The sequence below is a fragment of the Paracoccidioides lutzii genome, assembly GCF_000150705.2.
Source record: "Paracoccidioides lutzii Pb01 unplaced genomic scaffold supercont2.78, whole genome shotgun sequence".
Taxonomy (NCBI): domain Eukaryota; kingdom Fungi; phylum Ascomycota; class Eurotiomycetes; order Onygenales; family Ajellomycetaceae; genus Paracoccidioides; species Paracoccidioides lutzii.
This window is the reverse complement of record NW_015441024.1, coordinates 6,438-22,463: the sequence shown is the minus strand read 5'-3', so window position 1 is coordinate 22,463 and position 16,026 is coordinate 6,438. Positions and strand designations below refer to the sequence as shown.

The 16,026-nt window shown below is 36.9% G+C and overlaps 3 protein-coding genes across 3 annotated transcripts; 2 read left to right on the top strand and 1 right to left on the bottom strand.

Moving 5' to 3' along the window:
- Positions 1-976: 976 nt before the first annotated feature.
- On the top strand, positions 977-4,589 carry PAAG_09097 (DNA mismatch repair protein Msh3; the record flags this gene model as incomplete). Its single annotated transcript, XM_015846731.1, has 3 exons — positions 977-1,844; positions 1,945-3,038; positions 3,099-4,589. 3 exons carry the CDS (start codon positions 977-979, stop codon positions 4,587-4,589), a joined length of 3,453 nt encoding a protein of 1,150 aa, XP_015701887.1.
- An 821-nt stretch (positions 4,590-5,410) lies between these two features.
- On the bottom strand, positions 5,411-5,981 carry PAAG_09096 (40S ribosomal protein S28; the record flags this gene model as incomplete). The annotated part of the gene is made up of 3 exons (XM_002788953.2): positions 5,411-5,472; positions 5,559-5,642; positions 5,918-5,981. The coding sequence occupies 3 exons, from the start codon at positions 5,979-5,981 to the stop codon at positions 5,411-5,413; spliced, it is 210 nt and encodes a 69-aa protein (XP_002788999.1).
- A 511-nt stretch (positions 5,982-6,492) lies between these two features.
- PAAG_09095 (ATP phosphoribosyltransferase) lies at positions 6,493-8,105 on the top strand (the record flags this gene model as incomplete). Its single annotated transcript, XM_015846730.1, has 5 exons — positions 6,493-6,557; positions 6,726-6,820; positions 7,100-7,582; positions 7,665-7,802; positions 7,870-8,105. 5 exons carry the CDS (start codon positions 6,493-6,495, stop codon positions 8,103-8,105), a joined length of 1,017 nt encoding a protein of 338 aa, XP_015701886.1.
- Between the last annotated feature and the right edge of the window lie 7,921 nt (positions 8,106-16,026).

Genomic DNA, 16,026 nt, shown 5'->3' with positions numbered 1-16,026 from the left:
TAAGTTGTTTATAAAAAAACAATAGTTATTCTTCTGAAATATTTATAAACTTTTCTATATTTAATAATAGCTTTATTGTAAGAAATTTGAATATTATTATAATATCAGTATAATATTTTCTTAATAATTGAATATTTTTTAGCAGTAGTAGTATAATTTTTGATATTTGAGCTCTTAGATCGTCAATTGCAAGCTTAGTTTGAGCCTTGTTGACTTGGCATTTGAATGCATTGAAGATGAATGTATATGAGTGTATTGAATTAAAAGCATAGCTTTTTGAGTAGTTTAACTTGTTGTGTGGTGAGTCGCATTAACTAACCAGCCAGCTGTTGAATCTAATGGTCAAATTCAAATGGAACTATTCAGAGGCAGATCAAAATATCGCTTTATCAGGTGAAGAATCTATTATTTGGTTCATCTTGTTACTCCTTTTCTGACCTTTTTCGAAATACTGGGAGATTTATATAACTACCTGATGAAGATTCTGATGATCTAGGCCCAAAACAGCAATTTTACCGCAAGCGCTAACGGTCAAACCTTCGGGATTTGGTTCGTAAGTGCTTTACTAACTCGACATAAAGAACTAGAGCGTCAGTTTCACAATATCATCTTCGAAGTATACATTCACCTCCTGTTGGGGATAGTCTTCTTTTTTGAAGGCAGGTAGATATATACGTTGTGTTGAATTAGCTGGTGTTCTTGGAATTTACACAATATTTTCGTCGCTTTCTTGGCGCCGCCACGGGGAGTAAATAAACCTACTGTGTTTTTTCCAAACCAAGCATCAGACGTTACTTATTACGTAGAGTATGACTACGTCCATATCCTCACACTTACATATAGTACTGCTTTGATATTGACCCAGGCATAGGATCTGTGATTGCGTACTTTGTGATTTCCACCTTCTTTGTTCTCTCAAATGGGATGTACCCTGAATACCAGCGGCGAACCCATCTGATCTCATCCCAGCACGACCATGTCATCCCCACAATCCTCGCAAATGAAACGTAAACAGCAGTCTATATCTAGCTTTTTTCCCAAGAAGCCTGCGGCTTCCAATGGCTCCTCAGCCACTGCTAATGAAGAGAAAGATATCCTTTCGAGCTCAGCGGTTGGAATCTCCAGGGAGGTATACAGGGATGTGCAGAATGAGGTGGTAAACGGTAATCCTGTGGGTGTTGGTAATGGGACAGACATTTGTGCTGAAGAGGAGGATGATGATGAGATTGTGCTTCCATCCAGGAAACGCGTCAGGAGTAAGAGCGATGTTTCTGCCATCCAAAAGGGAACACGGAGTGGTGAACCTGCAAGACATGGACCCAAGGATATAGAGATGGTGGATGATATTGAAGGGATGATGAAGAGGTCTATGAAATCTGGGACTTCGCGAACTGAGAAATTTAGGTTTAATAGCTCCTCTGTACGACCGTCTAGCGAACCAAGGGGGGATGTAGGTGGAGACGCCGTTGCAGAATCTGAGGATGATGAAATAGAACGAATGAGGAAGCAGGCCTTGCATCAGAAATTTGTGAAGAAGTTGGGAGGACCCGATTGTCTTCCGTCATTGGCGACCCTGGGAGAGGTTGTGGAGGGCGCTGAAAGTGATACGGATGCTGATGAAGATGTTCCCCCACTTTCACGGAAAGGGAAAGGGGCGAAGAAGAATCCCGCGACCAAGTTGACACCGATGGAGAGACAAATCATCGAAATTAAGAAGAAGCATATGGATACCGTTCTTGTCGTGGAAGTTGGGTATAAGTTTCGTTTTTTTGGTGAGGACGCACGCGTGGCAGCGAAAGAGTTAAGCATCGTGTGCATACCTGGGAAGTTCAGGTTTGATGACCGTAAGTTAGATGTCTTTGCTCGTTTTGTTTCGATTTTTTTCGTGAACACCACGGGATCCAGGAAATGATATCAACTGGTCTGTTAATTTTCTTCCGATAGACCCGTCCGAAGCTCACTTGACTCGCTTTGCCTCTGCGAGTATTCCCGTGCATAGATTACATGTCCATGTTAAACGGCTGGTAGCAGCAGGCTACAAAGTTGGTGTGGTTAGGCAGCTTGAAACTGCCGCCCTGAAAGCTGCTGGTGACAACAGAAATGCTCCTTTTGTTCGCAAACTTACGAACCTGTATACGAAGGGGACCTACATCGATGATATTGAGGACCTAGAAGGTCTTGGGTGTAACTCGAGTAGTGTTTCTACCTCCACAGGCTACTTGTTATGTATGACTGAGAGCAACGCGAAAGGCTGGGGCAATGACGAGAAAGTCCACGTCGGAATCGTAGCGGTCCAACCAGCCACTGGAGATGTTATCTACGACGATTTTGAAGATGGATTCATGAGGAGCGAAATCGAAACGAGACTGTTGCACATTGCACCGTGTGAATTTCTAATTGTGGGAGAGATGTCGAAGGCTACAGAAAAGCTGGTGCAGCATTTATCAGGCAGTAAAACAAATATTTTCGGCGATAAAATGAGAGTTGAGAGGGTTTCAAAACTGAAAAATGCTGCTGTTGAATCTCACAGTCACGTCGCAAGCTTCTATGCCGGTCGGATGAAAGTCCGAGGGACTGACAGGGATGTTACAGCAACTCATCTGCTAGAGAAAATCCTGAGGCTGCCGGAGGATGTCACTATTTGCCTTTCATCTATGATTATTTACATGTCTGAATATGGTTTGGAGCATGTATTCGACCTGACCAAGTATTTTCAACCGTTTTCTGCCCGGTCACATATGCTGTTAAATGGCAATACCTTGACGAACTTGGAAATATATCAGAACCAGACAGACCATACGTCAAAGGGAAGCCTATTTTGGACCTTGGATCGGACGAAAACAAAATTTGGACAACGCTTACTCCGTAAATGGGTTGGAAGGCCTTTGCTCAACAAAAACGAACTTGAAGAGCGCATTGCTGCTATCGAAGAGTTGCGAGATACAGCCAGTACAGTGTCAACTGAGCGGCTAAAAAGCCTCCTATCGAAGGTAAAGGCTGACTTGGAGAAGAGTTTGATACGGATATACTATGGAAGGGTGAGATTTGCACAATAGTGCCTGTTCAGTTTGTATTCTAAAGCTAACACGCTTCTGAAGTGCACACGGCCTGAACTCCTCACTGTTTTGCAAACAATGCAGTTGATCTCGGACGAATTTTTTCATCTCAAATCTCCTGCTGATTTGGGTTTCTCGTCCTCAACGATCAATGCAGTTATTGCAGCATTGCCTGCTATACGTGAGGATGTCGTGACATACCTCAACAAGATAAATGCCCATGCCGCCAAACAGGACGACAAGTATAATTTTTTTCGAGAATCTGAAGAGACGGAAGAAATTATAGAATCCAATCTTGGAATTGCAGACGTGGAGCATAGACTCAAGGAACACTGTGCTGTTGCTGCGGAGATCCTGGGAAAGAAAAAGGTGCAGTACGCCACAGTAGCAGGAATCGAATATTTGATCGAGGTGGAGAACAGCCCCTATAATCTTAAAAAGGTACCGGCCTCCTGGCGTAAAATCAGTGGCACCAAGAAGGTATCCCGCTTCCACACCCCAGAAGTAGTCCAGTATATCCGAGAACGTGAGCAGTTCAAGGAAGCCTTGGCCGCAGCATGCGATAAGGCATTTCTCGCACTCCTTGCCGACATCTCCAAAAAGTACCAGGAGTTCCGCGATTGTATTCAGGCGCTCGCGACGCTTGACTGCCTTCTCTCGCTGGCCAATGTCGCGAGCCAGCCTGGTTATGTCAAACCCACATACACAGACGAGACTTGCATCAGCATCCAACGGGGACGCCATCCCATGGTCGAACAGGTTCTGTTAGACAGCTTCGTGCCCAACGATACAGAACTGCAAACTAACGAGACCCGCGCCCTTCTCGTCACGGGTCCCAACATGGGAGGAAAATCAAGCTACGTGCGACAGGTAGCTCTGATCACTATCATGGGGCAAATTGGCTCGTACGTGCCCGCTGACTCTGCCACACTCGGCATGCTTGATGCCGTCTACACTCGCATGGGCGCATTCGATAACATGTTAGCAGGAGAATCGACATTTATGGTCGAACTGTCTGAGACGGCATATATTCTCAAGCAAGCAACACCACGCTCACTCGTTATCCTTGACGAACTGGGTCGTGGCACATCAACACATGACGGTGTTGCTATTGCGCAGGCCGTGCTGGATTACATGGTGCGCGATCTACGAAGTCTCACTTTGTTCATCACCCATTATCAGAGTCTGAGTAGCCAAGCGCTCAATTTTCCAGAGGGAGAATTGCGGAATGTGCATATGAAGTTCATGGAGTCTGGTGTGGATGGGAGGGATGTTACGTTCCTTTACGTGGTTGGTGAGGGTGTGGCGCATCGCTCGTATGGGCTAAATGTAGCTAGGTTAGCTAATGTGCCGTCCTCAGTGCTAGATGTGGCAGCGACGAAATCTGCGGAATTAGAGGAGAAAATTAAGAAGAAGAAAGTGTTGGGACTGGCTAAAGTGGTTAAGGGGCTGATCGGTGCGGCTGGTGCGGGGACTGGCTCCGTTGATTCTGCCCTTTTGGAAGGAATATTGGTTGCCCTGGAGCAGTTGTGAACTTTTGCTTGTATTGTATGTTAAAGAATGCCACTCTGACTAATATTGTGGTAATGGACAAGCCTTTGCCCGATGTATAAGTTAAAGTTACACTTTCATAACAATACTTTTTTGTAGCTCTATGTGCCCTTTAAAATCAGCCCTTTGTAGACAGACCAAAATCTTATTATAATTCTATAGCTTTCCATTATTGTAACTAAAGTAACGGGACAAATTTATAGTTTCAATATCTTGATTATGGGCTTCGTCTATACAACAATGGATATTATTCGCTGTAAGGCAGAAAATGAAGTTGAGCAGGAGGAAAAGGCAAAACGCAAGGACTGAGGGAAATTGGAACAAATCAGAGTCGATTCGTTTATATGTTTTAGACACTTGACTCAATCTAATGCGACATGCCTTTAACAAGGAAAAAAGAAAGAGAGCATAATATTTCCACTTGGTTTTAGCTGTCAATCCACTTTCCCGAAAGCCTTTCCTTTTGTTTACCACTTTACAGCCTTTAATTTCATTCATTCCGAACCCTTCAAATCGATGTTGTCATCAAAAAGAAGTTGAGGAGTGTTTCGAGATCGTAGATAAACATTGCCCACCATCTCCCAACACTTGGTGCTGAACCACCACAATCATCCCACCCGTCTCACTACACACTCTATACACACACACCATCCCAGTTTCGGTTCATCGATCGTAAAGGTGAAAATAGGACTCCAGAAAACTTCCAGAACGAGTTTTTGAAAGGACAAAAGGCGAAAGAAAAAAAAAATAAATAATAACAAAATGATCGAATGGTTCTTGCCCAAAGTTACAGCAAGGCTACCTTATCTCAACCTGCGGGCTTCTCTCTCAGACTCGAGTAGACAGAGGATATCATCGACTTTTACTATTGTTTTGCAAGCACACAGGTTAGTTTATCAGATTCCACATAATCAGCTTCCTTTCTGGTGGATATTGCAATGCACTGCATACCTGGGCCCTTAACGTTTCGGATGATGCTTCTGGATGTGTCGTCCATGAACTCCACGCGAACCTGGGTGACACCACCTCGGGAACCTATAAATCGAGAATGAGGACAGGTCAGATACATAAATATTTTCCTAAGCTTTTCCCTTGCGGCGCGTCGCAAGTTTCTACGTTTAACCAGATTCCGCCCGTCCCAACTGTCCTATCTTAACCCCTCAATAACTTCCTTTTCTTTCGATATTCGGTCTTATTTGAATTTCACAAACGACACAGACAACTGACTGCCATAGATAATCTCCAAGCAACGAAAAGGAGGAGGGAAAGGAATTTTCAAGGAACTTTCATCTAGCAGAGAGAGGACATACCGGTGCGGCCGAGAACGCGAGTCACCTTAGCGAATTTGATGGGGACTTTTCCGGAGGTATCCATGATGGGCGATGTGATATGCTAGCGGAGTAGTGGAGAGTCCAACGGCGGAGAGAGAATGCGAAAAGAGCCGACGGAGTTGAATTCTCTTGCTGTTCAGGTCGTTGGGATGTTGCAAGTTGGATGTTGCTGAATCTATATTGGTTGTGTGGGAGGCAGCTTTTGCCGAGGAGAAAGGAATTACACTGAGAGGGAATGTTTACACGTAAAACGATGAGGCTAGTCTTAATAAGGAATACCTTATATTTGGAGCCCTAATTTCCTTTTTGGTACAACCTGTCAACTTTGGGAAGGGGGCATGCTTGGCAATTGGGGGATGGCGAACCACAAGTATTAGCGGTTGTTTATAGATATGCTTTAGATACTGAAAAGACCTTGCATCCCATCAATTTGCCGAGTTTAGAAATTTACCCTAAGTATTTTGCTACAAGGGCTGGCACAGATGGTTCCGACTGCTCTTATTTAACACAAGTTAACTACTTGCTTGGTTTTTTGACTTTGCGTTGATCACTCAATGAATTTCAGGCCGGACCAGTTCATAATAACTTACACCACGGAGTATTTAACTCCTGTAACATTGTCAGTACTTAGTGCTTATGCTAACTTTAATAGCTATCCTCAATTAATTTCCTCGATACATATATTTTCGCTTTACTTCCCTTATATTAACTATCCTATCTTTCAATTATCTTCCGCCCAATCCATTTCGGATTTTCTTCCGATTTTTTTTAAAAATCCGTTGACCAGAACATTTGTCTTGTACCGCCGCCAGGAACCACCTCTCGACCTTCCTCCTTCCCCAGAGACATCCATCCATTCGACAAGATGGATATTGTCAATCAGTAAGTACATTGTCTTATGAGCCCCTTTATTACGCCCAAATTTTTCTAATATAAACGCAAGCCTAGAAGGAAGGTTACTCTTCGCAATTCCTAAAAGCAAGTCAAGACCCCATATAATCACTACCCCTCAAATAGCGCCGATGACCCAATTGATCCTTTTCAAAATTACGCAGGAAACAGGAGAAAAGGAGGGGATGGGAAGAAAAGAAAAGAAAAAAGAAATAAAAGAAAAAAGGAAAAAACACACACCCAAAGAACATGTCTAACAATTCCCTACAGAGGGCCGCCTCCAGCAAGCTGCCATCGACCTCTTGGCGGGCTCCGACATCCAATTTCGCCGCGAAACCCGCCTTGACATCGCCCTTGTCAAAAATCTCCCCATCGCCATCATTTTCCTCCCCGCAGCTGATATACCCACCTTTGTTGGCGAGGGCCGTGTCGACCTAGGCATCACCGGCCGCGATCAAGTGGCTGAACATGATGCAAACCTCCTGCCCGACGAGGTGTCCGGTGTCGAAGAGATGCTTGATCTGGGATTTGGTGGCTGCAAATTACAAGTCCAGGTCCCACAGAAGGGGCTCATAATGGATCCCAAGGAATTAGTTGGGAAACATGTTGTCACCAGCTTCACAGGGCTAACACAGGGGTACTTTGCAAAATTAGAGGGGAAACAGTCTTCAAGTACGAAAATCAAATATGTTGGCGGCAGCGTGGAGGCTGCTTGCGCACTGGGCGTCGCGGATGGCATTGTAGACTTAGTTGGTGTGTATATTATTTTTTGAATTGCATTTACTTTGACTATTGCATGGTGCCATCTAAACCATACTAATGCTCTTTCCTTAAGAATCCGGGGAAACAATGAAAGCAGCAGGTCTAAAAGCCATAGGAACCGTTGTCGAAAGTACAGCTGTACTTGTCAAATCCCGTAAAACCACTCACGGGCTTGTCGAGCTCATTGAATCCAGAATACGCGGCGTCATCAGTAAGTCTACTCGCGAACATAGCTCACCTACACATGCATAAGCTAAACAATTGTACTCCCGTCCCAGCTGCTAAGAAATATGTCCTCTGCCAATACAACGTCCCCCGCCCCTTGCTAGCGGCTGCATGCGAGATCACACCCGGCAAACGGGCGCCAACGGTGACCCCTATCGAAGATGCCGGATGGGTCGCGGTGAGTTCTATGGTGGAGAAAAATTCCATCGCCACTGTCATGGACCAGCTGACCGATGTTGGCGCAACGGATATACTTGTTATAAGTATTTCTAATTCAAGGACGAGATAAGAGATGACATGTGCAAATTAAAACCTGTTCTTTAATTAATCTACACTATTTCATCTAAAAACTTTTTTTTTGCCTCGAAGGGTATTTTTTCTCTGGCAGGGGCATTCACATGTGGCCTTTACTTTTGCACCTTCTTTTCTATGTCACTTTTTTTGGGCCTAGCGGTCGTCTGGAAGAGCCATCGCTTTTGGAAATCTAGAACGGAGTCTGGGCATGTCTTGGATACATGGGTACGTATCGTACGTGTCGGCAGCCAAGTGAATGGATAATAGGTGAATTGAGTGTGCTCTCTCCTTCATTTTATCTTGTGCGAATGAGAGTTTTGATCTCTTATTGGTTTCCTATAAGAGATGGATGTAACCTGCATCCTGGAGGATTGCACCTGTGAATATCTTGACTCATCCGAGCCGTCCCTCCCCACCAACCAGCCAAAAAAGACAGAGAAAAAAAGTGATCCAGGACTCTGGAAGAGTCTCAATGTTTAAACTAAATGAATCTGAATCTTCGGCGACTAAGCCACCAGTTGTCTAGGATAATATTAAGGGTATTTTCTTTTGAAATGACTTGATAACACTTTAGTGAAGATTTTAATTATGCTCAGGCTTGCAAGCACTATTCTACTACAATTTGAATTTGTATATTGTTATTAAAAAGGAAAAGCGTTCAATTTTATATTTGAAAAGAGAAAAACTACTTAATTGATATTTTGATTTCTAATCTATATTATATATTTATAGTTTTTACCAGACTTTTTTAAAACTATAAAATATATGATTTTATTTAATTTTATTATAGAGCTTATATCAGCAAAAATATATAAAAAATTCTATTTTAAAAAATGTTATTGAAATGAACTATATCATATACATCTATTATTTAATTTTATATTTATGTTTATACTCATTGCTATTCTTTTTTCTTTATAATATTTATAATATCTATATTCTTACTCTTTTATAATACTAATTATAATATTTTTTATACTTTTTTTTATTATTTATAATTTTATTCATATCAAGTATTTTTATATAAATAAAAATTATAAAAAATAAATAAAATAATCTATAAATTAAGTAAAGCAAGTAATTATTAATTTTAAAAAAATAATTTTTAAATTAACTATAATAATATAGAATAAGCTCTATTTAAACTTCTTAATACTATAAAAATATTAAAATAAAATTAATTAATAATTTTAACTATCTAGCAATAATATAGTAATCAATTTTATAATTATTCTGCAAATGAATAATCTGTAAATGGGAAAATTATTTAAAGAAAGCACTAAGAAAAGAAATAACTATATTAAAAAAAAAACTATATAAATAGAGTTTTTTTAAATTTATTTTCTAAAAATTATTTTATAATTTTATTGAAATAGCTTATTTAATTGATATTCAAATATTTATTTCATCTGTATCTAGATTAAAACTATGATATAATACTAATATCAATTACTTTTTTACTTTTTTTAAAATAGATTTTTGAATAAAAATTCTTTAAGAATTCTTATAATTTTTATTTTAAATCTTTGAAAAGATTACTAATATGTCAAAAGCAGTGAGAGAATCTGACAATTTATAAAAATTAAACTGAAATATAATAACTTTGACTGAAAGAAATATAAGATCAAAATAGCTTATATCAATAAAAATATTTTTTTATACATTTAAGAAGAATTCAAAGTAGATATTTTAATAAATTATTAGTCTTATAAATAAGATATAAGAAAACTATAAGCAGAGTTAGAAATAAATAAAATGAAAAGTAAAAATAAATAAATGAGCTTTATCAGCAAATGAATAGTTTAATTGAGAAATGAAATATACTATAGTGAGCTATTAACTTTTTAATCTTGTAACTCAGATCAGCAGAGATGTAAAAAGTGTAATAATTTGCAAAGCTCAATGACTCAAAGTATGTTATCAATGAAAAATAACTAATATTAAAGAATTGACTCTTATGAATTCTTTTTCATTTATAAGATGCTTCAGGTAATAAAGCTTGACTGATTATTATATCTATTGAATATTTATCAGTTTAATTTATAAGACTAAAGAATTCATTATTTGTTGTAAAATATTTTATTTCTCTATCAAGTTATTCACTTACTAATCAAGTTCACTTATTTGATTTCTCTGATCATTTTATTTTATTCTAATTTGATTTAGAGTTCTTTTTATTTTATTTATAAAATCAGTAATTTTTTTATATATTTGCTTTGAGTCCTCTTCAATTGTTTTTAAAAATATTTTCTTTGATAATAGCTTTTTTGATCTCATAATTCTCTTTGTCAGAGTCATCGTATCTCAGTTCAATTTTTATAAACTATTAAATTCGCTAACTACTGCTGATATATTAGTAGTATTCTCAAAGATTCAAAATAAAAATAAATAAAAATTCTCAAAGATTTTCTATTTAAAAAAACTTACTTTAAAAAGAGTAAAAAATTTATTGATTTTAATATTATATCAAGATTTTAATCTAAACATAGGTAAAACAGTTCTTTGATTATCAGCTATATAAATAATATAGATAAAATACTAAAAAATTTTTAATAGATAAGTTCAAAGAAAGCTCTGTTTATATAATTCTTTTTCTTAATACTATTTTACACATTTACATATTATTTAAATATAAAATAATTATAGTGTTGATTGCTATATCAATGTTTAAATAGTTATAATTACTAATTATCTTAATTTGTAGCCTTATACTGTCAAAGAACTAAACAAAGTTTAATTATTCTATATTATTATATTCAGTTTCTTCTTTATCTGCTGAGTTAAACTCTGATGTCTAATTATACTTTTTTTCATATACTAAGAGAAATAAATTTTGAGGTTTTAATTAAGAATATAAGAATTTTTTTTTTATTTTAATATAAAAATATAAGATATGATAATATAAAATAAGCTTATATTTAATCTTTTTAATAATATAATCATCACAAACTGAGATGACTGATAATTGCAATTATCTAAACAATAATATAGCAGTTAGTCTCATAATTATCTTATACACAAATAATATATAAATATAATAATTATCTAGCAAGTTTACTAAGAAAAAGAACTATATAAACAGAGTTTTCTTCAAATTTATCTTTTAGAAATCATCTTAGTATTCACTTAGATAGTTTAATTAGTTTATAATCAAATCTCTGATTATCTATATATGGATTAAAGTTGTAATATAATACTAAAATTAAATACTTTTACTTTTTTTAAAGTAGATTTTTAGATAAAAAGTCCTTGAAAATTCTTATCTACTTTTATTTTTAAATTTATGAGAAGATTGCTAAGATGTTAGAAGCAATTAAAGCGTCTTATAGTTCATATAAATTAAACTGAGATATAATAACTCTGATTGAAAGAAATATAAAATTAAAAAATCTTATATTAAAAGAATAATTCCTTGTAATAATTGAAAAGAATTCAGATTATATATATCAAAAGATTATTGATCTTATGAATGAGGTAAAAGATACTTTAGAAAGAGTTAAAGTAGAATGAAATGACCAGAGAAAGCAAGTGAGTAAATTTAATTAGTAAGTAAACAACTTGATAAAGAAATAAAATATCTTATAGTAGATAGTAAACTCTTTAACCTGTTAAATCAGACTAATAAACACTCAACAAATGCAATAATTAGTCATATAAGGGGTTGAACCCCTAGATTTGCTCTGGCTGGCTGACAGCCTAGCCATCATTTGCACATACGCACGTGATCATGCTACATAAGCTTGCTTAAGCTTGAGTTCTTATCTCATTCTTTTCTTCCCTTTCTCAAGCAATTCGTCCTTGTTATATAGGAGGACTAGCCTCTAGTTCTTAGAGCTTAATCCTTTACATTATGAATTGCTTCATTCCTTTCATTGATAGGCCACTGAGAGTCTTAATTCTATATCACAAAGCTCAGCAAATATGCTGACATATGATAGACTATTGAGAGTCTTAAATCCTGCATCATGAAGTTCAGTGATAGCACTGGTATATGAATAGAGTTAGCAATCATGCTAACAAATGAATGAGCAACATTGAAAATGTCTAGCTGAATGAGATAAAGCAGCAGACTTGTACAACAAATACATGAATGAATTAACATAAAGCAATGAGCAGGGACACCCTCAGTAGCTTCAAACAACAATGGATGATCTTTTTTCAACAGTAGAAACAGGTTCAGCATGAGAACAGAGATTTAATAGCAGCTCAGCAAGCTGAAATAGCTAATCTATGACAAGTTTTGAACATTCTGACATCAATTCTCTCTCAATTGAATCTGCAATCATTCATTGCAGTCAGAAGATCAAAGATCAAGCTACTGAACTGCAAGAAGTATGATGATTCTAATCTGAAGCACTACTCTCAGTGAGAGCTAAAGCTTCAATCAAAACTTAAGATTGATGAAAAAGCTTTAGGTAATAATGAGAAATGTGCTTAATATGTGTACTCAAGACTGAAAGAAATGGCAGCAGCTCAAGTTTACCCTTGAGTTGAGAATAATAAGAACAAGATCAACTTCACAGTAAAGAGCTTACTGAAGTAGACACACATGCTCTTTAGTGATTCTGCATGACAGAAAAAGACTATACAAAAGCTCAACAATCTATAACAGAGTAGAAGAGCTCTCTTTGACTTTCTGCCTGAATTTAATCAGCTACTATTGGAAGCTGGTGATCACAGATGAGATGATCATGTTAAAAAGAAGTATTTGAAATCTACTCTAAGCATGGAGTTGAGGAAAGGCATGGTGAGTGTAAGGAAATCATCTCTTTATGAGAATTACTACAAGGAGCTTAGATTAGTTGATCATCAACTCTCTGAGCTTAAGACTTTAAGACAGTGATCTAAACATTATGAGAACAGATCTTCTTCAGATTATACAACATCTAATTCACACTCTCTACTTTGTTATGCTGTTCTTGACTAATGAAATCAGTCTCAAGCTTCCACTGATGATCTGATGAATCTCTCTTCTGATGCTGTGATCTCAAGTGCTCATCACATCAAATTGATAGATCAGACAGAGGTTAATCAATGAAGAGAGCAAGGCCTGTGCCTGAGATGTGAAGTCAGAGGTCATATGATTAAGAGCTGCCTGTTCAAATCTCTCAGACACTCTGCCATTTTCATGATAGCTAAGGTGATCCCTGAGCTAGTACTGAACAACAATGATGTGAATATGAGTGAGGATTTGAGAAAAGAGTAGCTTCAACCAAAAGACACTAGAAGAAGCAAAATAAGAAGCTTATGAGAAAGCAATAGAGAAGATTTAAATTTAAGATGATATTTAAACTCTTCACTGTTGATGCTTTAGTAGATAATGTCTTTTCAACTAGAGCAATGATAGACAGTGAATATAATGTCTATGATCTTATTTCTCAATTTTACATTAGCAAGCATAAGCTTCTATGCATTGAAATTCCCTCTGTTAAAATGACTGGCTTTGAAGACTCCATGGGACTCTCCACAAGCATAGTGACTGGCATTCAAATTGATATATACAGTCATGTAACTGAATAGGCCTTTCTTTATATGGCAAATGAGTTACATGGTCATGATATATATGTAGATGACCCCTGGCTGGCCCAGTAAAAGGTGACTGTGATCTCTCATCAAAGAATTATAAGATTTGAAGAGAGTGGCATAGAGGTAGAGTCTAGTTCAAATACAAAAGCTGATGTGATTCTCATCTCTGCTATAAGCTTCTCTAGGCTTGTGAGCACTCAAGAGAAGTGAAACATCAAGATCTTCACTGTCAGTTTGACCAACATTCAAAAGACTCTAGAAGTGAAATCAAATATTGACCCTAAAGAAAAGCTGCCTGAACATTATCATGAGTTTTTGAATGTATTTGATAAGAAAGCTACTAACACTCTACCCTCACTTCATGACCCAGATAGAGATCATGAGATTGAACTGATTAAAAAGGCTGATGGTAGTGTAGAACAACTCTCTTGAGACTCATTATATAATATATTGTGAGAGAAACTACTGATTTTATGAAAGACTTTTACAGATTATCTAGATAAGAGTTTTATTAGAATGAGCAACTCCTCTGCAGCTGCTCCTGTACTATTCACAAAGAAGCTTGAAGGTGAGCTAAGATTCTGTGTGGACTATCAAGCTCTTAACAAAATCATCTGAAAGAATCAATATTCTCTATCATTAATCAGTGAAACTCTACAGTAAATTGAACAGATTAAATGATTCACTAAACTGAACATTATTACAGCTTTTCACAAGATTCAAATCACAGAAGGTGATGAGTGGATGACATTCTTTAGAACCAGATACAGGCTATTTGAGTGACTGATTACACTCATTGATTTGGCCAATACTCTGAGCACATTTCAAAAATATATCAACTGAGCATTACATGGATATCTAGATGACTTCTGCTCAGTCTATTTAGATGACATCTTGATATTTTCCTCAAGAAGCTTACAGAAGCATTACAAGCATGTACAAAAGATGCTTATGTATCTACAGGAAGCAGGCCTGCAGGCAGACATCAGAAAGAGTGAGTTCAAGATGAATAGCACAAAATATCTTGAATTCATCATTGAAGTGAGTAAGAGTATACAAATGAATTCAGAAAAGATTAAAGCTGTTTTTAAATGAGTGACATCTACTACTCTTAAAGATATACAATGATTTTTAGACTTTGTCAATTTCTACAGATAATTTATCAGGGATTTCTCAAAGATTGTGATCTCACTGATGATTCTTACATGCAAGAATGTTCCTTTTTTATAGATAAGCAAGGCTGAGAAAGCTTTTAAGTGTCTAAAATCAATATTTATCTCTGCTTCAATCCTGCTTCAATTTGACTCTAACTGTGAGACTATATTAAAAATAGACTTCTCAGATTATATCTTAGAAGAAGTGCTGCTACAATATGATGAGCAGAGTATTCTACACTCATGTGTCTTCTTATCTCACAAGCATTCACCTGCAGAATGCAACTATGAGATTCATGATAAGAAGTTATTAGTGATAATTGAGTGTTTAAAGAAATGAGATGCTGAGCTATGAAATGTAAAGAAATTCAAGATTCTCACTAATCATAAGAATCTAGAATACTTTATGACTACATGCAGACTAAATAAAAGACAGCTATGTTGAATAGATATTCTCTATCAATTCAACTTCAGAATTGATTACTAGTCAGAAAAGTTGAACACTAAATCAGACACTCTATCATGAAGAGAGCAGAACATGTCACAGAGTGCTGATGATGAGAGAATCAAGCTGAGGCAAGCTCAACTACTTAAGTTTAATGTATTGACATCTGGAATGAAACCAATAGTAGTCACTACTAGTGTGGAACCTGAGATGTCTCTTCAAGCTCATTGAAATAAAACTCACAAAAATGACAAGATTCTGCAGCATTTGAAGTAAATTCTTCATGAGAGAAGATTCAGATTTTCTTCTGAAGTCAGCATTAAGATCTTTATCTCTGAGTGCTCTTTAAATGAGAACAAGAAGCTTCTCTTTCAAGATCATAAGTGAGTGTCAGACTTCAAACCTCTTTGAACCAGGTTAATGCATGAGACTCATGACTCATCTCTTACCAGTTATCCCAGGTGAGAGCAAACAGCAGAAGTTCTAAGACATGAGTTCTACTGATCAGACTATGCCACTGATGTAAGAAGAATGATTAAGAACTGCTATCTTTGCAGATCAAACACTGCATGAGGAGATTAATATCAGAGACTACTTAAGCCTCTTTCCATTCCTGAACATATGTGACAGAAGCTTTTCATAGACTTTATTGTGAACTTATCAAGCTCTAAAGAATACATAAACATCATGATTATAACAGACAGACTGATCAAGGAAGTTATATTAAAAGCAGTTAAGAAAACTGATGTGGAGACAGTGACTAGAGTGTTTCTTTGCAACATCATCTCTTG